General features: G+C 34.6%; 5 protein-coding genes and 1 long non-coding RNA gene across 16 annotated transcripts; 3 read left to right on the forward strand and 3 right to left on the reverse strand.

The window, feature by feature from the left end:
* Window positions 1–367: 367 nt before the first annotated feature.
* Acadvl (Acyl-CoA dehydrogenase very long chain) lies at window positions 368–6,172 on the reverse strand. Of its 6 annotated transcripts, XM_076443599.1 has the most exons (9): window positions 5,633–5,727; window positions 5,260–5,468; window positions 3,796–4,003; window positions 3,506–3,724; window positions 2,712–3,140; window positions 2,139–2,402; window positions 1,682–2,038; window positions 1,399–1,611; window positions 368–785 (listed from the first exon to the last, which is right to left on the reverse strand). In XM_076443599.1, the coding sequence occupies exons 2-9, from the start codon at window positions 5,328–5,330 to the stop codon at window positions 648–650; spliced, it is 1,899 nt and encodes a 632-aa protein (XP_076299714.1). In that variant the 5' UTR covers window positions 5,331–5,468; window positions 5,633–5,727; the 3' UTR covers window positions 368–647. The 6 variants fall into 6 exon arrangements, with proteins under 6 accessions (XP_076299714.1, XP_076299717.1, XP_076299718.1 ...); XM_076443602.1 differs by lacking the exons at window positions 5,260–5,468; window positions 5,633–5,727 and adding an exon at window positions 6,147–6,172; XM_076443603.1 differs by lacking the exon at window positions 5,260–5,468 and having other exon boundaries at window positions 5,719–5,852.
* Window positions 4,589–6,098, forward strand: LOC143218454 (uncharacterized). 2 transcript variants are annotated; one of them, XR_013011065.1, is made up of 3 exons: window positions 4,589–4,829; window positions 5,297–5,367; window positions 5,741–6,098. It is a non-coding gene; the product is annotated as an uncharacterized LOC143218454 (long non-coding RNA). The 2 variants fall into 2 exon arrangements; XR_013011066.1 differs by lacking the exon at window positions 4,589–4,829 and adding an exon at window positions 4,841–5,168.
* A 173-nt stretch (window positions 6,173–6,345) lies between the features above and the next one.
* Mrpl9 (mitochondrial ribosomal protein L9) lies at window positions 6,346–7,517 on the forward strand. The gene is made up of 2 exons (XM_076443617.1): window positions 6,346–6,526; window positions 6,762–7,517. Exons 1-2 carry the CDS (start codon window positions 6,431–6,433, stop codon window positions 7,479–7,481), a joined length of 816 nt encoding a protein of 271 aa, XP_076299732.1. The 5' UTR covers window positions 6,346–6,430; the 3' UTR covers window positions 7,482–7,517.
* A 150-nt stretch (window positions 7,518–7,667) lies between these two features.
* Window positions 7,668–10,189, forward strand: LOC143218441 (protein phosphatase 1 regulatory subunit 36). Of its 2 annotated transcripts, none has more exons than XM_076443608.1 (6): window positions 7,668–8,210; window positions 8,312–8,444; window positions 8,509–9,016; window positions 9,109–9,315; window positions 9,503–9,735; window positions 9,971–10,189. In XM_076443608.1, the coding sequence occupies exons 1-6, from the start codon at window positions 8,155–8,157 to the stop codon at window positions 10,169–10,171; spliced, it is 1,338 nt and encodes a 445-aa protein (XP_076299723.1). In that variant the 5' UTR covers window positions 7,668–8,154; the 3' UTR covers window positions 10,172–10,189. The 2 variants fall into 2 exon arrangements, with proteins under 2 accessions (XP_076299723.1, XP_076299724.1); XM_076443609.1 differs by having other exon boundaries at window positions 9,115–9,315.
* Window positions 10,190–11,384: 1,195 nt separating this feature from the next.
* On the reverse strand, window positions 11,385–16,356 carry L(3)l1231 (zf-C3Hc3H domain-containing lethal (3) L1231). The gene is made up of 3 exons (XM_076443605.1): window positions 15,319–16,356; window positions 13,239–14,771; window positions 11,385–13,157 (listed from the first exon to the last, which is right to left on the reverse strand). The coding sequence occupies exons 2-3, from the start codon at window positions 14,626–14,628 to the stop codon at window positions 12,991–12,993; spliced, it is 1,557 nt and encodes a 518-aa protein (XP_076299720.1). The 5' UTR covers window positions 14,629–14,771; window positions 15,319–16,356; the 3' UTR covers window positions 11,385–12,990.
* A 1,849-nt stretch (window positions 16,357–18,205) lies between these two features.
* On the reverse strand, window positions 18,206–24,019 carry Stt3b (catalytic subunit 3B of the oligosaccharyltransferase complex). Of its 4 annotated transcripts, XM_076443594.1 has the most exons (8): window positions 23,793–24,016; window positions 23,495–23,701; window positions 22,405–23,103; window positions 22,011–22,321; window positions 20,923–21,463; window positions 19,766–20,227; window positions 18,801–18,891; window positions 18,206–18,630 (listed from the first exon to the last, which is right to left on the reverse strand). In XM_076443594.1, exons 2-8 carry the CDS (start codon window positions 23,671–23,673, stop codon window positions 18,550–18,552), a joined length of 2,364 nt encoding a protein of 787 aa, XP_076299709.1. In that variant the 5' UTR covers window positions 23,674–23,701; window positions 23,793–24,016; the 3' UTR covers window positions 18,206–18,549. The 4 variants fall into 4 exon arrangements, with proteins under 4 accessions (XP_076299709.1, XP_076299711.1, XP_076299710.1 ...); XM_076443596.1 differs by having other exon boundaries at window positions 18,206–18,659; window positions 23,495–24,019; XM_076443595.1 differs by having other exon boundaries at window positions 18,206–18,665; window positions 23,495–24,018.
* Between the last annotated feature and the right edge of the window lie 130 nt (window positions 24,020–24,149).

The following is a 24,149-nucleotide window of genomic DNA, read 5'->3' on the forward strand; positions in this document are numbered from 1 at the left end:
TCATTAGGTTCAATATTTAAAAAGTCGTCGTCTTTTTAAGACAGTCCGAATCAATTAGTGGGAGTCACTGTATGTTGCAATTCGAAGAAAGTAACTGAAAATTAACAATAATTAGAACTTAAAGATATATATTTATGACACTTGTGTTTTCTTGTATTTTATAGCAAAATTTTATCTTATTCGTGGATCTGGCTACGTCGCAGCGAGATTTTGTCGGATATTTTTAAATGTGTGATAAAGTGAAATGTATAATTAGACTTAATTTAATTTATTACATAAAAAAAAGGACATGAATATCATGTATCTTCTTCTCTTCTTAAAACTGGTTTGATTATTCTGTGAGGTTTAACAAAAAATAAACAGCATCTATCTTCATGTATGTCTAGTGTACTATTTATAACAATTTTATTTATAATAATTTTCTTATGTAAAAATATGAAAAATATACTACGAGTATAATTATAAAACTTTATAATATAATTTCTCCAATGTTATATTAAATATTGCATTGCTCGTTGCTTTTAAAAAATATTTTAAAAAGAAACTACGACACTTCGAGTTTCTCATTAGCGATCGGCTAATTACACATCGTACTTATAGATTATCGTATGGAAGGATAATTTTAAGCACCAACGGTTTTCTGATTATTAGAAACCTAGAGGATTCGATTGAACGCATCCTCCGTGATCGCACACGTTCCTAGAAATTTTACTTAATTTGCTAAACACGTCCAATTGTTTGCCAGAAGAAATTGTGCTCAAGTTTTGTTTCACGCGATCGGACGCCTGCAATGCAATCGACAATTATATTAGTATTACAAGAATCTACCATAAATAACAGTAAAATTCTAACTTAAGGGGGTAGACGCGGGTATAGACTCTCGTTTCCAGGATTGCAAGAGTGCGGGATGGATGATGCGCCTTCTCATTTCTCGATAATGCAAACGATGGTGTTTGTCAGTAGTCAAAAGCGCCAGACAAAAGGCCTCAATCAAGGCCGCTGTCGCCCTTAAAAGTTCTATTTTTACGTTTACGAGTGATGAAAATCATACGCTTCGCAGATTTAAATATAATTATTGAAAGTTGAATTTCGATTTAAATTGGCTTGCTGAGAGAGTTCAAGTTGAATTTCGATTTAAATTTCCATTATTCGGCAGCGTAATTTACATTACACAGAAGCATAAAACTGCAACAGCCGCATGCTGCCGAATAATGCAAATTACGTCTCGTAAACGTAAAAATAGGACTTTTAAGGGTGACAGCGGCCTAGATTGATCTTTTTTATTTAGCGCTTTCGACTACCGAAGAAACCCATTTTTGCAGTATCCGGAGAAGGGATCCTACACCCTTGCAATTCTAGAAACGCAATTCCACCCCTCCCTAACAAAAATGTTCTTACTTCGGTGCACCATGTCAGGGCCATAGTAATCTCATGTTCAGCGCTTGGAAGATTTTTATTAGCAGCCATTGTTGCTCTGCTCAATACAACAGCCATAGTATACGTATCGAAAGCTACTTGTGTGATTCTGTGGAGTATAAATTGTTCGTCCACGATTCCATGTCCATATTTCCTGAGACAATCTTCTATTCCTTGACCGAACTGTTCTATACCCTATAAATGATTTATTCCTTACTGACTCGACTCGCTTAATGGTAAAAAATAAATGAATCTTAGTAGAAACCTTAGTGCAGAGCGCAGCGCTTTCTTCCAATTTTGGATGAACCAAGTGCGTTAGACTAGGCGCAGATCCTAAACCAATAGCTCGTGTTGCTCGCTTAGTTGCTTCCTCGAAAATTAATCCCAGATTAGCAGTGGGATTTTTAAAGGCTCTCAGTAATTCTGTCAAATGACTGCCTGCATACTGAATTCCAGTGAGCGCGACGAAGAGACGGAGGATATCGTTAGTTCCTTCGAAAATTCTGAAGATACGCAAATCTCGCATAACACGTTCGAGGCAAGCGTCTCTCATATACCCCATTCCACCCAATATTTGAATAGCTTCGTCGCAAACCCACCATGCAGACTCCGATGCGAAACACTGTGATTTCAGATTTTAAAGACATATTAAATACTACACATAGAATTGCCAGTATAGCAAATCACAATATAATCGACTTATTTTAGTGAATAAATTATACTTTAGAGATTGCAGCTTCCAAATGGTAGTCTTGACTCCCGCTATCCATATTACCAGAAATTGTGTATGCTAGAGATTCAGTTACGTAATGCAATATTGCCATGCGGCCCAATTTCTCTTGAATAGTTCCATAATTGTCAATTGTGCGTCCAAATTGTACACGCTGCGTTGCGTGTTCGGCTGCTTTTTTAATACAATAACGCATAGTACCAGAAAGAGCAGACGCCATCCCAAATCTACCATTATTTAGGATGGTCATTGCAACCTAAAACAACGTATCATTTAATCATTTTTTATTATTAATTCAGACTAGAGAAACTGCGAGAAACTTGAAAGTTACAATCTGTATTTCTATTCTGATCATAATTGTGTGTGTGTGTGTGTGTTATAAATGTTATGATGCGTATACTGTGAAAATTTGATATTGATGGAGTTTAAAGTTTATTCGCGTATCTTTCCGATTGCTAGATACCGAAAAAACAAATTCAATTCTGAAAATAGAAATTAAATAAAAAGTTGTGCAACGTTCAATGCAAGTTTCAACCTGACAATGAGATATCGAGAGAACCGATACCTTAAAACCTTGACCCTCTTCGCTTAGAACATTTTCGACTGGTATTTTAACATCTTCGAAATATATTTCGGTTGTATTGCTACATTTGATACCCATCTTCTTTTCCGGTGGTCCGCTTGTTACACCGCCAAATGATCTTTCAACGATAAATGCTGTAACTTTCTCCATTGTTTCACTTGTTTTTGGGTCCTTTGTTGGGACTTTTGCAAACACAGTCAGTATTTCTGCTAGACCACCGTTTGATATCCAAATTTTGCTACCGTTTAATACGTAATGCGATCCATCGGCAGATTTAACTGCTCGAGAACGAATCGAACCAGCGTCTGAACCACAGCTTGGTTCGGTCAAACAAAACGCTGCCATATCTCTGTTACAGACCTTCGGAAGATATTTCTTTTTCTGCTCTGGCGTACCGAACAGAAGTATACCCTGTGTTTCAAGATTAAATCATGAAATATTGTTTAATAATTTTTGTTATTGGTTGCTGCCGTTGCCGTTGCATATAAAATGTCCGATTTTAGAATGCAATTCTTAGAAAACGTTTCAATCAAGAATTATGCTATTACAGTCTATGTCTATGTCTATGTCTATATAAATCAAGATAACAGTCTTGTAAATGAAAAACGTGAATGACCATAACATCTTACAATTTTACCATAATACAATCAAGAAACATAAAATTTCTAGATAGAATATTATATAGAATACATTGGGTACAGAATGCTAAAAATCGGACATTTCATATGCAACAACCTAATCTAATATAAAACGTAGAAGTTACTTGGCACACACACCTTAAAACCTATACTTTGATGTGCTCCCAAGGTAATGCCAACGCCTAAATCATGGTATCCACAAACTTCAACGCATCTGCAGTACTGAGTATTATTTAATCCCAAACCTCCGTATTCTTGCGGGACCTGAAGAGAAAATGCTCCTGTGTCCCACATCGTATCCATGGTCTTTTTATCTATACACGCATTTTCATCGTTCTTCATTGGATCGTTGACTTCCTTAAGACATAATATAATTGAATTAATTGCTGAAATAGTAGAATATTTCGTTTATTTGTAGTGATTAATACCTCGAAAAATTTTTCGAAAGGATCAATTAAAAGTTTCAATGTATCGTGTTGGTCTTCGTTCAATATTTCTGGGAACGGAAATACTTGACTAGGTTGTAAATGGCCTCGGAAAATGTTCATAGCGAAGGATTGCGATTCCTTGGTCGATGTACTCTTTTCTGGCTTCGCTTTCGGCGCATCTTTTACAGCTGCTTGAGCTGCTAAACATCTGAAATAAATAAAATTAATGAATTATTTCAATTTATGCAAACATTTTTGCTTTAGCAATCATTTATAAAAATAGAATCTGTATAGGAATCTATTACTTGGACACAGTTGGACAAGTCATTTCATTCAAGTGATAAAATATAAATATATCCAGTGTTCATTAATTATTGATTCAAATTTATTCTTGCACTGATTAGAATCTAGTTATATATTGATATTCAATTTTCAATCGTAGACTAAATATATCGTTTGCAACGGAAAAAAAATGTTTATCCTGTCTAAGTAAAGAAAGTCATTTCTGTTTCAAATTTTGTTTACGTATTTTTTATATATGTATGTTGGCCATCTGGAAGAAAAGGTATTCCGAGCAAAGACGACGAAAGGCATAAGAACAAATTATTTTTTAAATATTACATGCATTTTTTTATAGTTCATAATTAGGGATTGCAATCCCGCGATGCGGGATTCCGCATCATTAGTCCAGTCAACGAAAAATCGTAGAGGAAAATGGAAGAAACACAATTTTCAACTTTGGGACTTTGTTTGGACTAGTTAGGAGGTAAACATACTAAAAGTCCCCACTCCTAGGAGGTGAGCGGGTGCAGGGGGCACATAGTTTCCGAAATATAAGCGGAAAACCGAAAAAGGGATCTTCTACGTGCCCCTGCACCCGCTCACCTCCTAGGAGTGGGGACTTTTAGTATATTTACCTCCTAACTAGTCCCAACAAAGTCCCAAAGTTGAAAATTGTGTTCCTTCCATTTTCCTCTACGATTTTTCGTTGACTGGACTAATGACGCGGGATTGCAATCCCTATTCATAATACGGTAAACTGAAATACAAAATCTTATATTTTCGCTACTTGTTACTGTGTCTCCTAACCCCTTAAAAATACTTTATTTGTGAAAGGTTGGAATTGATTTGCAAAAGGATGAATTTCGAGTTGAAAACAAAAATATATGCTTGTGTAATTTAGATCGTAAAAGAAAATAAAATGTGAAGTTTAAAACTTCTAAATACACGTCATTGGATCAAAGTCCGTTTGATGTCAACATAACTATCAGATATTCGAACTGACAAATATCTGTAAACATTAGAGCTGATAACATTTTTCAATCACTTTGAAGTTTAAATAAGTATGGGTCAACAATCGTGTAATACATCAAGTATTTACTCATTTATTTATTGTTTGACAGATACAAGATCGTATTTTCGATGATATTCGAAATGTGAAATTTTCATATCGAAATAACTCACCTCAGATTCGAATCAATAATCTTTATAAAATTTTTAGGTTTCTGAGCGACAACACTCGCAATTCGAAGCATTTTGTCGTTGAAGAGAAACAGCAGAAAACCGTTCAAAGTAAGTATATATTATATAGTCAATATTAGTCTCGAACTCGCGCAGTTAATACACTGTACTTGACTCAACTTGACTCATTGACTGTTGACTGTACCCTGTACCTAAACTCACAAAAGTAAGACAAGTCAAGGTTCTCGTGTCACTGTGTTTATTATAGATATTCAAGATTGCGAAAAATTAAACAATTTTATAAATTGCGTCTATTATATAACTAATATGAATATGTGCGTGTATACGTATATATATATATATGACCTATGACTACCTATATGACCACCTATGACTATCACAAATGACAACATAAATAACTTATGGACAGTACAACATACAACAGAACCATCCCCTACATACCCCTTCCACTATTCCATTTCAGCAAGCCGTAAACTGGTCGCGCGGAGTGGGGCGAATGGGAGCCACGTTGCGCGTGCGCGATGGGGACACGATGATGAAACGATGAAATGACAAATATAATTGACATATCGCAAGTTTTAGGTTATTGCCGCGTATCGTACCTATCATGTACTTATACTTGTGGCCTTGCCTGGTCTACGGTGATATACTTGAGTCCAAATAAGAATGTATGCGCATCTCACTATGAACGGAACTCGTTCATTGGCTAATCCCCCTACTCGTACTTCGCCGACCACGCGATCATTGGCTGATGCCATCAATTTTATGGCTGACCCGCAATGACTTGAGCAGAACAATGAACAAGTACATTCTTATTTGGACTCAAGCATAAACAGAAACAGCAATAAACAACAATGATAAATGATTACGTGATGATCATCACGGTCAGTCCAGTCCAGTTGAGTCCGTTGAGTCCAGTCCAGTCCAGTCACGGTGGCAGGCAGTGGCAGGTGGTCACGGTTGGTCACGGGCAGTCACGGGTGGTCACGGGTCACGGTTAGTGATTTTGGTGATTTTGCCTATCATACTAGGGAATCCTTACTAGGGATTTATGCATAGGGCATTACTGGCAGCTAACTTCAATCTGCTGCATTTACAGTTCATACATATGTGCGTAAATAACATTCTGTATATGTCGAATAAATGAATAAAAATGTTTCCTTACACAAAAATCTTTATAAATCATTTAAAAACGCAATCAGCAACACTATTGTCTAATCAATTTGATGTATTAGCACTACAAACTCGGGTAACGTTCTATTTTTATTCAAATAGTACCAATGAAATCATGGATTTTATATATTTTTAGTGTACACAAATGTATGAAATGCATGAAAATATAAAGAATTTTCTATCATTTCGAGAATTAATGTTTACATGAAAATTTACAATCGATATATAAACGTTAATAGAAAATATAAAATAATTTCAATGATTGACTCTTTTTTATATAATTTTAATAATCTCCTTTTTCTCTTCTGTAGAATACGTACATCCTAAAAAGACGATATCCAGTGCCGCTGCATAAGAAAAATCAAAAACCACCACCGCTAAAATCTAAGTATTTTATTTATGATCTTGTAGAAAACACAGTTAACAGAAAACAATTGAGTGTTAACTTAATTTTAGTAGAGAATGTAGAAGGTGTAGGTGTGAAAGGACAACAAATTTCAATGATGTCCGACAAAGCTTACGAGAACCTGTTATTGCCAAAATTAGCTGTATACGCAACTCCTGAAAACATTGAAAAGTATTTGGTTGATCTGTCGAATAAGAAGACGAATCTAAAAGGTTTGGGGATTCTTGCAAGAACAAAAAATCTACTATCTCAATTCTACTTACGAATACAGATGTCAATGCATACACCGTGGACAATAGAAAAATGGCATATCAAAACAAGTTTTCGTAAAAGTGGCATTATCGTTCCTGAAGATGCAATAACCATGCCGGAGAGAGAAATATCTGGACCAGACTTGTCTATTGAAAATAAAGAATTTTATGTCACTGTTAAAATCAACGGTCAGGAGGATGTAAAAGTTAGATGTAAAATTGATCATTGGACTGCTAATCCAACAGAGAAAGTTTCACCTGGTGCGCATATATGGGAATTGCCTAATACAGCGATTTTCCCAGAAGATCAACCAGTCTTAGATTCTCTTCCGAAGCACCGTTTATATAAAAACCAAAACAATGTTGAACAATAAGTATGCTACTGTAAATAAAATTTGACTTGAAAGTAATTAGCGTCTTGAGAGTATTATTGCATTAGAAAAAACAATCCCAATATGTAGATCATACATCTACGTAAATAATAAGAATTTTAATGATAAATTGTTCGTGTTAGGTATAACACAAAATAAATTGATGTATTGAAAGGCCCAAAATTCGATAATGTGTATTGTGTATAAAAATTTTATGAAGAAGCATAAACAAAATTATAGAAAAAACCAAAGCCGCAGCCGAAAGAAATTTTGCTAAGAAATTATTAATTCTTTTAGTATTATATCATGTAAAATATTAGGTATTTACAAAGAATATGAATCTATATGTAAAAAGATTTATCACTTGAAAAATAATACACGCGTATTATTTTAAGCTCGCCGCTAAATATATATACATACGTATTTATATAGTGCAGCTGCTTATTCAATGTCTATTGTAATTGTAAACATGCACGTACAATGGGCAAGGGCAATTAATAAATGAAATCTATATATAGCAAACTACCTTTTATATACATAGGACCACATAGGACCCATAGGACATATTTATTTAGGACTATTTACTCGATTTGGTTAACCTGATCTCTTCGATAATTTTCAATGATTTACACCAGTAAATATTCTGTAATGTTCCACTGCTGCAGTATTTATAAATATGGACGATAAACATTTTGCATGGGATGAAATTTCTGATGCGCTAATTCTAGTAGAGTAATAAATAATTGAGATTTTACCTGAAATATTTGTATCAGTTCGGAAATTCAATTAAATTAATATTCCATTATATCCTTTTTCATATTTCCATATATAAGTGTGCAACAAAAAGAGGATGAACAAATTAAAAGGCATAAAGGACCATCCGATCCTGTTCCGCATTCATTCGTTTATTGTCCGCATGCATATTTAATTTTAAATTTTCGTGAAAGTCTAAATCAACGTGAAAAGGTAAAGAATAAAAAGAAATAAGTAAGCAGAAGAGTAGCAATATAAAATATTTCTTCTATTTTAGATAAAATTTAGAAGACATTTCTTGAGGAAAATATCTCCGATCGAACCGAATGTTATTATTTTACAAGATATAAAAGATCTTGTACTATTTTTATTAGCAACTCCTGTTAGTCCACAGTTTATCAATTTCTTTCATTTGCCGATTGTGGACCGATTCTTAAGAGCTGCGATCATTTATTTCAATTACTATGCGATGATATGGGAAGAACTAATGGAAGAACGTGCAGCTACTATGAAGAAAGCTCCGAATCCTTTAGCCCGAGGCTATAGATCTAGATACGCGAGCGATATACAAAATCTCCGTTGCATCGTAGGTAGAGAATACGCTGATTTAATAGTAGGTTGTCAAGACAGCATGCAGTATCACCATATGACTAGCGGAAAGAAGGGAACAACATCTTTAACTCAATCTCAAGGAGAAAAAGATTTGAGAATGTTCGAAGTATTAATTGGTATGACGCAGCGTATAATCTGGATAGCTTTACAACGTAAATATTTTAACTTGATCGGTAAGTTGATCTAGCAAGAAAGAAAGAAAGATTTTAATAAAATCTATTTATTCTCATCGAACATTTTAATAGAATAAACATATTCATGTCAGAAATAGAATTACACAGATTATTCAGGAGCGAAGCGTACAACATGGCTACGAGACGGACTCCTAGTCATCTCGTTCCAAATATGTTAGAGGACGATACTGCAGTTTTACAAGGGAGTAAAATACAAGAAAAGCGAAAGTTATTGAGAAACTCTCCGGTAATAGAAGAACTAACATACTCAAATTGTGATTTTCGCCTCCTGTCTTTAGGTATGTTGTTTTCCAACGTACAGCTTTGTTTCTTTACGCTAAGCATCTTTAAATATTATGTACATTGTACAATGTAAGTACACTTTGTGAGAAGTAATCGTTTTTCAAAATCATATAGAGCATTACTGAAATGTTTTACCAGGTGTATCGGACGGACCCTCGTCTTTAAATATATTTCATTGAACAGGTATGGGAGGCGACGTTGCCGACGAACGAATTCTATATTTACAAAATGCCTTGTTAACTAGAGAAGATAAATTATACGAATTAAATATTAAAATAGGGATTTTAGGAGACAATAGAGACAATTATGATCTAATGTTGATACCACTCGAAGAAGAAGAAACTTCTGACATTCAAATGTCTGATAAAGGAACGTACGAAGTAGCAAAAAGTTTAAAGGACGTACCATCAGATTCTGTAGGTTCTTTCGATAAATTTCCAGCCACTTTAAGACCTTTTTTTAATGTTTAATGAAAAAGCATATAACGGATCCAATCAGAGTGATAAGTTTATGCAATTCGAAACATTCAAACTTTTATCATTTCGAGAACTAATTAATATAGGGATTGAGAAATATACGAGGAAAAGAAACTATTTTTCTCTCAGCAGATTGTAAAATATTGATGATCTATATTTGTTTTTTAAATTGCAGGAAAAAACTATAGAAAGACGGAAACTTCCATCGGTTCAAACTGAATTTAAAGTAACTTCTGATTTCCCGATTAAGACAGGTGTTATTTCAACGGAAGGGTACGAAGCCAATCGTAAAGAAGCAAGAAAGAAATGGTACATAAGAGAAATTAAACGTCATCATACGAAAAACGTTGACACATATTCTACAGCAACAGCATAAGTTATTATTGCAGAAAAAGAGATAAAAAAATCTGTTATTCAGTTGTTTAGATTTGATGATAAATCAAGTGGAACGGATATACATATATAATCTGTCCATAATTACGCATTATATACAATATATTAGCTATATTTTCATAAAGCTGCGACAGCTACTTACACATGCTGCCGAATAATGCAAATTACGCCTGGTAAACGTAAAAATAGAATTTTTTAGGACGATTGTGGCCTAGATTGATCTTTTATTTAGCGCTTTCGACACTACTGAAGAACACCATCGTTTGCATTATCGAGAAATGAGAAAGCGCATCCATCCCGCACCCTTGCTTACCTGGAAACGAGTCCACCCTACCTCCTTAAATAAATATATATACTAAATAAATACTGTAGTATTTGGGATAAAGTAAATTATGATGAATCCTGTAACATTACCCATAATTTTTATTATAAAAAAATATATGAGTATAAACAGAATAGAATACTGATGAGAATTTTTCAATTTTACGATATATGTATTGTTAAATATACAATAGACAACACATGCATTCAAGAGAGAAGCAACACTTTGAAGGACTCGTGTGATTTGGGTGGATAAACTGAGTACAGTAAGACAATGTAAAAAATATGCTTATTATAATTGGTAATGCCTAATAATGAGTACTAATGCTGATATTTTACAAGGAGATACACATATATATATAGGTACATTTGAAGCAATGCATTTTCATTTGACGATTAAACTCTGCATTGTTGTTTTTTTTTTATAAATAATCACTATGTCTATATACTTATTACCATTATCTATATATAATAACAATATATGTGTACATTATTGTTTAATCCCAATATGGGTTAAATTGTAAATTATATTGTTTTTTGTTTTTCATTTACAAGGTGGCAAATTTACTGTTGATTTGCAATAATGGTTTACATTTAGCTAAAACATTCATTATTCAACGTATACTTCATTGCGACCTATTTATCATCGAATAAGTGACACGCGTGTATACATAAATATACGCATATAATGATAATGAGGTACAAAAGTTAAAAGTACCTCGTCGCTTGTGTGTTGTATTTGGCACAGAGACTTTGACAATAAAAACTAGATCTCACACAAATCTGTACATAATATCTTGGTGTTACATGTGAAATGCATTTCTTTGTTTACTTCTTTATCCGTTACTTATTTTATACTCTATAAAGTGTGTGTGATTCAATGTATCTTTTATTTGATCTCCATTACGATATGTATTAAAATTATGATAATTTGAAATATATTGTGTACACATTTTGCAGTGTTACGTTTACACAGACAACACTAGTATGTAGTATCTAGTATGTAGTATGTATCAACAACACTATAGCTATATATATATGTATCGCAATATTTTAAATGTGAAATGGCAGTATAAGTCGTCCATACGAACGATCGACAAAGAGCAATCTAGTTTTACTCTCAGAATCTGTGCCTCATCAATTTTTCTTCTTAATCAATCTTATTGTTACTTACTAGAATTTCAGATACTAAAATAATGCACAGCGTGTCATCTTTTCTCATAGGCTGCAAGAGTTTTATGCATGTGTTACAGTTACTAAAAATATCAAAAAATGAAACTATTTCGGCACTTCTTATTAATTTAAGGTTTTTTTAATCGTATATTACAGCTACCTATCACTGAACATTCATACCTACATGATTATAATACAAAATGAAGAAAAATTATGAGAGATGAGGTGACAAATGATTATGCGTATGTCAGTAAGATTATTTGCGATTATTTGCAGAGATTATTACAGCAGATAGATGAGCAGAGAAAATGAATGACTATTTATATGTACATGTAGTTTCTTAAATTCAGTCATGTGCCCGTGCAACTGTATTTTATGCATACAATTTCTCAATGAAACGCAACTTATCCAAACAGTTTTTTAACATTTGTTCAAACGGAAAACTAAGTCACACAGTTTTATCGAAACATGCATCAAATATAGCGTACTTGTACTTAATTCTTGGCTGAGATTATAAATAAATGTTCGTATATCAACTTTTCTATCAACTCTGTAGCTTTCTCAGATTTCAAAACAATTGTTACCGACACTTGAAAATAAAAATTACATTTATAATGATTATTAATGTACAACATATGAACATCCACTAATTTGTTTATATTCGAAAATGTTTCGAAAATATTTAATATTTACCAATATATCAATATGTCTTGCAAATGTGACAGGGCGTTCGAAAATAAAATAAGTAAGAATTATCATATTATCAATGCAAATCATATAAGTTTACACAAACTTATATGCCTAACTTGTACACTGTACACAGCTACTTAATATCAGAATCAAATAATAAAACAATAAATAAAGATGAACCCTGGTATATGTACCCTGAAAAATTCAAGTATGTTATAACATAATAATGACTTTGCAAGACTAATATAGTATTCCTTTAAATTGTGATTAATTTCAGAATTAAAAGAAGATAGCCCAATAAATTTTAATGAGACCGTGATTATTTGTTAGAGAAAATAAGAAAAATGGAATTTTCAGAACATATTAGGAAACATGCTATGCATTGGTATTGATGTATTTAAAATAAATCTTTATACTAAATTAATAACTTTTACTATCTTTTTTTCAGTTTCTGCATGTCAATCCCTGTCATTATGTAGAATTTATATAGCTACGTAATGAAAGTCAATAACACAATCTTACGTATAGCGGCACAGACACAAACAGTATTTCTCTCTATAGTATAAGGAACACACGCGAACTCATTTTCAAAGAATTATATTATTAAAATAGACGACGCTACGAAGCAATATCTGACATAAGTTGTGCCAACAAAGCTGGCTCTAAAAGTCCATGTGTTTGCCCCATTCTTTCCAAATTTCGTACATCCTTATCTACCGCCTCCAGTGCCCGTTCCAATTCTTCTTCTTCTTCCCTCGACGGTTCGTACTCTCCATTTCTACTTTCTGTGAACACGATAAGTGAATTGTCACACAGATCATTTACAAACAGAGCCGTCGACAACAATTTATCCAAACTCTAATTACCAATGAACAAATCATTAAAAGCGTCAGCAGGTAAGTTGTTGAGCACATTGCCAAAGTCATGCTCCGCAGAATCCAAAGACGGAAATACTTCGTGATCCGCCAAGTCCACTTTAAGTCCACCTCCGAGACCGAGTCCTAATCCTAGATTTAAGTTAGAAGAGTGCGAACTTCCTTGAGCTATCGAGTTCAAATTGTTCAAAGTGTTTGTTTGATTTTCACTAGAGTTGATTTGACTCAAGTACTGGTTCTCTTCGTGCACCAAACTGGAATTTTTGGTTTCGAGTTTGGTCGTCGGAGGCCGTTTTCGTTTCTTCGGCCTGGATTTCGGTTTAGGCCTAGGAATTGTCGGAGAGGATGGTTTCTTGCGAGCTTTCTTTGGTTTAGATTCTTGGGCTTTACGATGGTAGTTATCTCTTTTCCTTGCGTGTTCCGGGCATAAAGGTAATTCGTGTGCAACATCGAACACAGGAATACAACACTGTGTATTATCACTAAACTTGGCAGTGCAATGTTCAAATAAGAGTTGATCTCCGTTCAGCATAATGTGACGAGAACAATAACGAGTGCAGGGCAAAGATATCTGTTGACATCCTTCGGCTCCGCAGAGTCCACCGGCTAATAGCGGCCCGTCCACCACTTTGCTCGTACTCGGAGAGTCGCTCAAAACTCTAGCGGTAGATGCAGGATCTTTGTAAGCGGCTTCTAGTAAACACCTAGTTTTATCACGCAACAGATTCTCCGAATCGGTCCCACTTCTATGCAACTGAATCAATCGTCGTCTTAACTGAGAACGCAGTTGAGAAAGACGCGTGGACCGATTCAACGACGTACTGGTTTCGCCAGAAAACCAATAGCGTTGATAGACTGTCATTTCGTCTCCGCTAGAATCGCTATCCGATATCTCATCCCCAGCTTTAGGATAATACAATAGGGTATGGTCCCGACTTTGTCTTCTAGATTTTAATCTTTGTAGGTTGTCAATATGACGCTGCTTCTGCTGAATCGCTTTAGCAAATTTATAATCTATATTTTCACCGTCGCAGCTACCGCTGCCGCCGCCACCACCACCACCACCAACGCTACTCTCGATGTCTAATTCTACGGTACGATCTTGTATAGTTTTGTACTCTCCGTCGGCTATGGGTGTTATTCTTATTCTCTGTTTCATACATTTCCCTTTCGATGTAACATTTTTACAAGTTTGCATTACTTTCGGAGTCTTGGGTGAAATTATCGTAACATTTCTCCCAGTTGTTGTAAATGGCTCCGGTTCACTGAAAATATAGGGATCGACATCCTGACGAGCCTCCGTTTTCAGTAAAGCCTTTAAGCGATCCGAAAACTTGAGTTTATTGTCCATGTTTGAGTTTTCGAATATAGGGACCTTCATTGATTACCGTTTCGCTCGACTCCTGTTCCACCTGCATTCTCAAACCCTCCCGATCAACTTTCTTCCTATCTAGATAAAACTTAGTTCACGCCATGTGCCAAGATCCAAGTCCAGAGATAGTACTATTTTTCAAATTCATAATACTGAGAATAAAAAAATAAAAAATTATTTTTATTGTATTATATCACAGCTCGGTAGTTTTATATTCGAATCGGAAACATTGATACTTATTATACACGCGTCCAAGCGATGTAACTGATAAAAAGAATCTTTGTACAAAGTATATAATAAATTCTAAAATAGTTGCATGCACACTTATTTCTATAATATGCGAAAATATATCGATATAACGTGCACTCGGCTATTTCTTTCATTTACACGTATGCACGTATGCACGTAAAAAAGAAAAACTCGGTTTTGTCATGGACTCTTGTTTCGATACAAAGATTAAAATTCGCTATGCTTTCATCTAGTGTCAAATCGTTCGACACTGCGTCTTACAAAAAAGAAGAAGAAGAAGAAGGTAGATTTGAATGTTGGACGATAAAATGTATTCTATGCTCTAAAAAGTGGAAATAATACTTTTAACAGTTAATAATATCCGTACGGATTAAAGCTATGTGTATCACTCAATGTTTCTATATTCATATACTTCCTTCCAACATAATATATTGTGTACGAGATAATTACTAAAGGTCTCCTGGTTCAAGCAATAAGCGTAAACTTAGTCCATGGCTAGATCAGGGTAAAAACAATCCTTGCCTCGCATAGCAATTCGCATCAGACATATTCTATGTATGTTGTACGAGACACAGAAGCGTTGAACATTAACTCTAGGAGTTCTACCAATCCTTGACAAGTCGAAGCCATATTATAATATGCGTTTTATCACTCAGTGTTGACATCAATACACGATGCTGGCTATCAACACTTTTTGGTTATGTTCACTCCTTATTGTACATTAGACAATAAGACACTGTGCAAAATACTGTAATCAAGTTTGAATAATACAGTCATGAAAACTCGTCGGACGAGTCTTCTCGCATATTTCTACCCGTTAACAAGGGTAAACTTTCAATGAATACGCTCTCAAAGTTTTCTTTATGTACCCCAATGTTTCGTTTAAGGTTTAACCGAGGTTGGGACAATGCAGATTACTTTCAATAGTAATGGAGGTTGTTGTCCAATCAGGTGCAATCCGACCCTTTTCTTGGAAGTGGATACACTCCAACAAGATTGAAGATTCACGCACAAATTCCAGCATTCATCGATAATAACATTAGAAAGACATGTCAGATGTAAGGGAAGCAAAATGGCGGACACTGCACACACGAACAGTTTCGGATGCGAAAAATCTTTGAATTCACTGTATTAACACTTTGAATTCGATGTACAAACATTTCGCCTCCATTCTAAGCATCGACCAATTTCATATGATATTATATTAAACGAAATTCTACTACGATTTCGGACATTATTCCCGTTAACGATTAGCAGTGATCCTCGACATTCACTTTGACATAACCTTTAGCTGTTTTACGTATGTCGCGAATCTCATTCACTTTGTTCTTGGTTTCTTCGTTATAAAATACTAAAAATGCGATCGGAAACATTATAAGCACGTATTATTTCATTTCATGTTTCTAATGTTCATGTTAAGTCGTTCATATATGGCAGAAGTTCACGATGTTGCATTGTATTCACAACTATAATATACATTTTATATAATTTCATAATTCTTTTATGTAAGAAATTAGACAATTTTACATGATATATAGAGAGGCATGTATCGCATTATTTCAGAAAATTAACGGGTATGAAACATACATCATTTTTATTGTTTTCTATTATATATAATTGTATATAATAAGAACTATTTATGTATATAGTATAATATATTATATATATAGTGACATCAAATAAAAAAGACAATTCACACACACATAACATAAATTATAAAATAAATTATGTATATATACAAAATATTTTTGGTATTATCCAGTATTATCTAAGGTAATCCAATAATATAATACATGCAATAATTATCTAAAACTGCAGATAATTTTTATGTTTTACAACCCTTCACAATTGTTGTTCTTTATATATTATTATTTTAAAATTTACTTTATATATATGTCATTATTCAACCAATTAATTAATAAGTTGTTGAATTAAATTTTCTGTTCGTATTACAATGTGAACGAAATTTGAATATATGTAATTATACTGAAGTTTATTACATAGTAACCTTGAAAGATTGTTACCACCAATCAGCTGATTTTGACATTTAAAAGAGTATAACCTGTTCGCGTCGAAGTCAGTCGAAGTATATTGTGAAGACCACCTGTTGCTGTGCATATTTCGTTTGTTCAGCATGATGTTAATTATTATCATTGTTAAAATTAATTGTAGTTTAATATTAATATAGTTTGTATATTATATATTAATGTAATTTAGTATTTATGTAACATAGTATATCATATGTTTTATTGCATGATATTAGGATAATTGGAACGAAAGAATAATAAATGTATTATATATAGGAAAAAGTGTATTCAGTATTCTGTATATAATATTACACATTCAATATACTTACCATATATGTTACATATTAAATATATTGTGACTTACATTATATTGTGTCGAAAATTGTAATATTTAATATACATATATATGTATGTTACTGACACGATTATCATTTTCCCAATTTTATACAAAAGGTACAATAACATATTTAACAATAAATCGTACAACGTTCATTCAATTATATTTTTCTCTTATTCTTTTTATAATTAAATATACACAATGACTATGTACACAACTACTTTGTGCACTTAACATTGCTTCAGCTATAATTCTGTAATTGTATGAACACATACATCCATTAAAATTAGTAACTGTGTGTCGCGTTACTATACGTTACACATTAATAGTGAAAAACGTACTTTGTAGAATCAATACTATAAATGCGTATACGTATACAATCAAAATAAACATGTAAAATAAAATATATTATCTTTCAAGAAAACTAAATGTAAACAATAAACGATTAAATATCGTAAGACAAGAAAAGATATACATTCAAAAAGATATTTCTATTACATCAGTTTGCTTTTTACGATCTCAAGTTCTTTATAGAGAAAATAATAGTAAACGTTTGAATAATATACTTGTGCACAAGTATATATATATTTGTTTTTTAAATGACAAGACTCTCTTATTGTAAATGTTCAACAACAAGGTACCGTACAATAAACTGTGTGTATACATAACACATTTTCAATCCCTTTGACCTCGCTAGCTAAATATTTAATAAATGTTCCTTTTCATTTTGACCGGTGAACTTTACTTGAAGCTTATTATGTGTTACACGAATATTAACTAAAGTTTTATCATGTATCTTTTTAAATAATTGTATGCAAGTACTTCTAAAGCATTTATGGCGACAACGATTATGGCGACACAGAAGTAAATGAAGCTGCAAATAATTGTTGTTAAGTACACAGAAATTTCAGATATAACAGAGGAAAGATATAACTGGCTAAAGTCATAAATAATGCGAATAGATTGTAATTCGTTATGAAATTAAATGTGTCATGTATTGTGATATAGAGAAATTATGCCTATTTTCTTTACAAACGATATGCAAGATAAATGTATAATAGTTAATATTTAAAAATCCTGAAAATTCAACAACAAATAATCATAGTTTTGGTAAGAAAAAAATTAAAGGTATGATCCCTTTCTTCTTATATTAATGTTTACAAAAAACAATCTTTCGATCGATTCGATTCGATTTGTAATGATAACAAATTCTTAGTTTGAGGTATAGTTTGTGGTAGATCCAAGGGACGGTAATTCTTTTTTTTTATTACAAAAGTTGTATTTGAAAACTGTTATGAATTAGATAATAAATGTTTGTTACGTAGTTCTTCGTTGAAGTTTCTGTCCTTTAATAATAGTTGGCCGGCCTTTTATGTAACCTTTCTTGCGGCGTGGTGTCTGAAACATTAATATCCAACCCCACACAACTTCAACTACGTTTCAAGGTCACGCAATGTTTTATTGCATAAAATGTAAAACGATACGATTCACATTCCGAAACACAAAACCTTATGCTATCTTTGCTTTACATCTTTACATCATACGATCTAAGAAACTAAGGAACTCACCTTTTTGCTGATGTATGAATTGGTGTTACGTGCAACAACTCGCTTAGATACTGGAATACTAGGTCTATTAAACTCGTTCGGTTTTTTCACCCTGAAAATTATACTTCGATAAGAGCGTGCACATAATTGATATAATTAGACTGCGGATGTTTATGCAATCTTCAATTTTTATAGACAAATTTCGAGTATTTTAGGAGACTTAATAAGTATATTCAAGAAATTCGTCTGAATCACGTGTAACTTCGTATAAATAACGAAGGTGACCTCAATGTTTTATGCAAAAAAAAGGAATATTTGCAAAATTTTCTTACACTACTAGAAGTATCTAAAATATTCTAAAACATCATGACGACCATTGTTCGGGCTCAACCGTCGGCTGCGCCCGACAACAAGCGGGAGCATCGACCGAGCGACCGAAACGACCGCCGCCGCGGTCCCAAAACAAACGCGCGTGCCCGACAAAACGTGTACCCCGCCCCGCGACACCTCTTCCACAGCGTCAGGAAAGCGGTGTGATATACATATACACCCCGCGCGCACCGATGCGCGACGAGTTGTACGTTGTACGGAGAAAAGAAGCGTGATTAGACTTCAGACGAGCATAGTCAAACGACTAAATAACGTTCGAGTATCGCGTTCACCTGACGCGATTAACGCCGAGAACGAAAGCACACCCTGTGTGCATGTGCATTCGCGCCTTCGCGGACTTGTACATATTGTAAATAGTTGTTGTAAATATACGTGTCAAAAGTCGTGTTCGTCAATCTCGAAGTCTACTGTCTCTCGTAATCGTCCCGTCGCGTCCTCACCGGCAATTTCCCATCCCGAAACCGACGGAACCGACGGTCCTTTCGGTCGATGCTCCCGCTTGTTGTCGGGCGCAGCCGACGGTTCGGAGCCCGAACAACCATTATGTTGCCGAACACCCTGTATAAATCTTACGTCTTAAATCGTCATACTATTACCTGTAAATCCTAACAAGCCAGTGTTCAGTGGTATAAGCTTCTTCCAGATACGTTAATTGGAAATTCTTATACCCTATTTCTGCATTGCGTGTACGATCATATCCATAAGGAGACCGATAATCGATCTTAACTTCTCCAAATCGATAATAACATAACTTGTACATTAATGAATTCAAAAGGGTTGGCGAACCCTCAGAATTTACACGAAACTCTCCTTTCTCAGTGAAATAATCACTTTCCCGAATGTCCTGCGGGTATTCACCTTCAGCAATTCGTACCATCCAAAGGAACTTATTGACATCGTCACCAGAATATCCAATCATTCCTCCAAAAATAACTAATACATAATCTACATCTAGAGAGGTCATAATTTCATAGGCAGCACTTTCATTTGAGCTCATTGCTTTTCCGACCAGAGCTATGTGAGAGTTATTCCAAGTATTATTGTCCACAAGTGTAGTTCTAAAACAACATAACAACATCAAAAGGAATGTTACCGCAACAGCATGTTCTGCAAAGATACAGCAGTAATCCCGCGATCTAATTCTAAGTCGATTCTCGGTTCTCTGCTCTGTGTGACAGAGATCGTGAAGGAATACTAGTTTTTTGTCCAATAATAGAATTTTACCAATATATTTGCGACATTTTTCTGATTAAAACTATACACCAAACAAGATGCAATTCTTCGGCCCATACTTACTTACTGTATATGTGAAGCATAATTTATAATTAAACAGCGTTTAAATTATACAGGAAAGAAGAAAATTGAAAATTAAAACGTCGGCCACCGAGACAGCTCGAGCTTGTTGGCCCCGCGTGAGGTATGCCCCATCCCCAGTGGAACGGGTAGGCGAACTGACACTTACATTAGATCGCAAAGCTCTGTCGCGCTTAGATCGCGGGATTATTCTATACGTAATAACTAGACTGCGGATCTTTATGCAAAATAAAAATTCTCTTCATCAGTTGCAAGACACAGAAGCTATAGAAAACTTTCTTTCTATTTCCAACAATTTTAATAAATCGAGAATAACATACGGGCGTTCTTAAATTGTTCACTACTGTTTTAAATTACATCCACCGATTTTTCTGATAATTTCTCATAAAATCCGCAGTGTAGTAATAAAAATCTTGTTTTGTTACTTTGTATCAAGTACCTATTAGCCATTCCAGCAATTTGATAACCATAATCCCACCAACTCATAACTCTGGCATCGATAGGTGTATTTTGTGCCAACCAGTAGTAAGCTTCTCTGAAATCATCTAATATGGCTCTTCCACCATCATTGCTGTACGTTGCCAAAACAATTGAAGGACTCGAATACGCATTATTAGTAACCCAAGTACAATGTAACGTAAACATCATCATCAATATAAATGCGCCAAAGACAACTCCGTTTCGTAGATTAATACCTAATCCATCACCGTTCCCTCTAGGTCGTTCATGTTTCATTCTACGAAGTTTACCAGCCTTGTCGTACAATGCTCTACCGGGGCTTCTCTCTCTTTCTTCCTCGCTTTCTTCTTCGCTTGCATTGCTGCTTCGATCATTTCTTTCGCTATCTTCCTCTTTAAAGAATAATTCAAGAAGATCGCTGAATGCTACACCAGCCAGCATGCATACTATGGGTGTCAAAGTGAGCATAAGCCTCACCATCACTCCAGCAAAGTATACGGCGCTTATAGCATATAAAACAACTGTAAAAGAATGATCGGTATTGAAATTAGTTTACATCTGACAAAAGCAGTGGCGTTACTAGGAGAGTGCGCTCTGCATCGTAAAAACGTAAAATTTACATTTCTTTCAAACGTAAATCTAAGTTCTAACAACGAATGATATTTCCCCCCCATGAACTCTTTCGAATCCATGCTTTCTAATGACCAAGCGCATTTTATACAGGGTGGTTCACCTAACCATAGCCACCTAAATATCTCCTTTATTTCTGATGACTAGACTACAGACTACTTTATGCATTTATAGCAAACTTGAGTAGATGATATTCAAATTGATTTGTTGGAAAATTTTTCAAATTGAACATGTCAATATACGTATGATATGATCTCCTTTATTAAAATCATTAAGGGAAGAAACAACATTCAACTTAGTTTCTATTTGTTGCAATCGATGCAGACAACTTTTATTTTGCATAAAGATCCGCAGTCTAGCGTATATTGAGGGAGAACGGGTGACACCGATACTCTAGAAACGCCACTTACACACAAGTATTGTATCATAAAAACTTACCAAAAACACGCTCATCATTAATATGCTTAATGCAGTACCAAAGCCCAACAGGGAATGTGGTAACGAGAATATGCAAGTCAAAGAGGAAGCTAAACCATGTTGTAGGTTGATGTTCAGATACAGATGCTATTATTGGAATGTGTATTTTTGCATAGCCAGTATCCCACAATGAATAAAATCTTCCGCTCCAGGGTGCAACGATACCAGCATAAGTTAAACAGACCAGAATCACAAGAAGAAGACCAGCCGTTACCGCAACTATTCCTCCAAAGTACTTCATTTCAGATTTAGTAAGTACAGTTCTCAAATATCTATAATGATCGGAGAAAAAATGTGAATATAATTAATATATTTCTCGTGTGTTACACTGTTGTGTAGAACAAATCAAATGTACCTGAGAGTTGCTACGAATATTAATAAACCAAACACACCCCCTGCAGCCATATGCTCCGATGTTCTTATAGGTTGAAAACCGACGAATGGTATTTGCATACTTAACAGAAGTCCCAGTACATAAAATGTAGTGTAACTAGTGAATAGACGACTACTAAATCGGTTCATAACTAATAGTGCGAAAACATGGAATGGAATTAAATTAATGATAAAAACATAGCCACCCCACGCGGATACCATATAAAAGTAGGATAGAGCGGTCATCGAAGCCCAGAAAATCGAACCAGTTTTAACTGATTTAACCCACAGATAATATGTAATTTGCAATGCGAAAATAGCTATGCCTTCATTGTCGTAGCTTCCAGCTACAGATCTGGAAATGTAACCGGGTACAATTGCGATGAAGCACGCCGCGAATAAACCAGCCCCTGCGCTCCATACTTCTTTCGTTAATAAGTACGTAGAAATGGCAGTAAGGCCACTAAAAATTGGAGCTAGGAATACACAAATGTCTCGTATATGCACCGGAATATTTAACGAATGTAATAGATAATGGATCGATCCAGAAGTGATCATTAATCCAGGGTAGACGGTTCCGCCGACAATACGACCTAGCGGGTACCATGCTCTCTCATCGAACCAGTTCAAGAAATTATAAAATCCATGTTGCACCATATACGCCGTTGCTCTGTAGTTAAACCTAGATTAACAAAAATGTTTTACAACTATACAGATATTAATCGTTACGCTGTGTAGTACGATATGATTTAACACGTTCCATGCCAAACCGTTTTTGCTCAACTTACAAACAAACTTATATGCTTTGTTAACACCTCGTTCTTTCGGTAGAAACCCTATATTCCTCCACATAGTCTTAAACTTGCTATCAAATATATGTTTCTAGCGTATTAAATAAATGAATGGAATAAAATGAATTTTAACACGTACCATCGGTGGTGCATGTGGCACGGAACATGTTAAATTGCAACTGTTTTATTAAAATAATAACGATATTACAACGGTCTCGTGGTGAAAGATCAAACGAGGAACGTTGAATGAAATTATGGTAAAATATGCGGTAATATACATACCAAGGATCGAATTCGTGTATGATACTTTCGAAACGTATTACTGCAAAGAGCCGAGAAGCGAATCCTGAGATCCATGCTAGCAGCAAAACAGTGAATGTAATGAGGGAACTAAGTACTGCGGCATTCGATAACGTAGAGGTTTTCATTTGCTTCGATGTGGTTTTCTTATCGGGGAACATATCTTTTCTGGTATTTGTCGTGGACGATCTATTTGGCAACATATTTTCTTGAAATTTACGAACGCAATGAGAAATATTTCCGTCAGCTTTTACCAAATATTCGCCAGAAACATATTTACGTTTGTTTCCATCCGGCACGTTGCAAATCAAGCAGCCAGCAACAAATTACCAAATTGCTAAGCCTAGGCTAGGAGGCTAAGACACGTCAAACGCCGGCTACGTGTTAACTATGACTTCCACACCGACCAGTCGTTCTCAGTTCTCGTTCTCACTTGTTCAGTCACTCGCATAAGAAATTCGCGACAGAGGAACGGTACGTTCAAATATGTGCTTACGCTCGATACGAATGGTGTACCAAGGCACCGATTGGTTTCGTTAACAAAACATCAAACGAGAAATAGTTTGTCTGCCAATAAGATTAATTCCGTGACAATTTCATTTCCATCATCGAGTGTATGATCTATATACATCTATAT

The sequence above is a fragment of the Lasioglossum baleicum genome, chromosome 19 (genome assembly GCF_051020765.1).
Source record: "Lasioglossum baleicum chromosome 19, iyLasBale1, whole genome shotgun sequence".
NCBI lineage: Eukaryota > Metazoa > Arthropoda > Insecta > Hymenoptera > Halictidae > Lasioglossum > Lasioglossum baleicum.

Coding starts and splice junctions, on each gene's coding strand:
- Acadvl (XM_076443599.1), bottom strand. CDS start 5,330: ATGCTTCGAATTGCGAGTGTTGTCGCTCAGAAACCTAAAAATTTTATA. Junction 4,004..5,259: donor ATTATTGATTCGAATCTGAG/GTGAGTTATTTC, acceptor TATTTATTTCAG/ATGTTTAGCAGCTCAAGCAG. Junction 3,725..3,795: donor CTTTCGAAAAATTTTTCGAG/GTATTAATCACT, acceptor TTATGTCTTAAG/GAAGTCAACGATCCAATGAA.
- Stt3b (XM_076443593.1), bottom strand. CDS start 23,715: ATGTTGCCAAATAGATCGTCCACGACAAATACCAGAAAAGATATGTTC. Junction 20,228..20,922: donor ATTGCTGGAATGGCTAATAG/GTACTTGATACA, acceptor ATGTTGTTTTAG/AACTACACTTGTGGACAATA. Junction 18,892..19,765: donor TGGCTTGTTAGGATTTACAG/GTAATAGTATGA, acceptor TATAATTTTCAG/GGTGAAAAAACCGAACGAGT.
- Mrpl9 (XM_076443617.1), top strand. CDS start 6,431: ATGTTTCCTTACACAAAAATCTTTATAAATCATTTAAAAACGCAATCA. Junction 6,527..6,761: donor TATTAGCACTACAAACTCGG/GTAACGTTCTAT, acceptor TCTCTTCTGTAG/AATACGTACATCCTAAAAAG.
- LOC143218441 (XM_076443608.1), top strand. CDS start 8,155: ATGGACGATAAACATTTTGCATGGGATGAAATTTCTGATGCGCTAATT. Junction 9,017..9,108: donor TAAATATTTTAACTTGATCG/GTAAGTTGATCT, acceptor TATTCATGTCAG/AAATAGAATTACACAGATTA. Junction 9,736..9,970: donor AGGACGTACCATCAGATTCT/GTAGGTTCTTTC, acceptor TTTAAATTGCAG/GAAAAAACTATAGAAAGACG.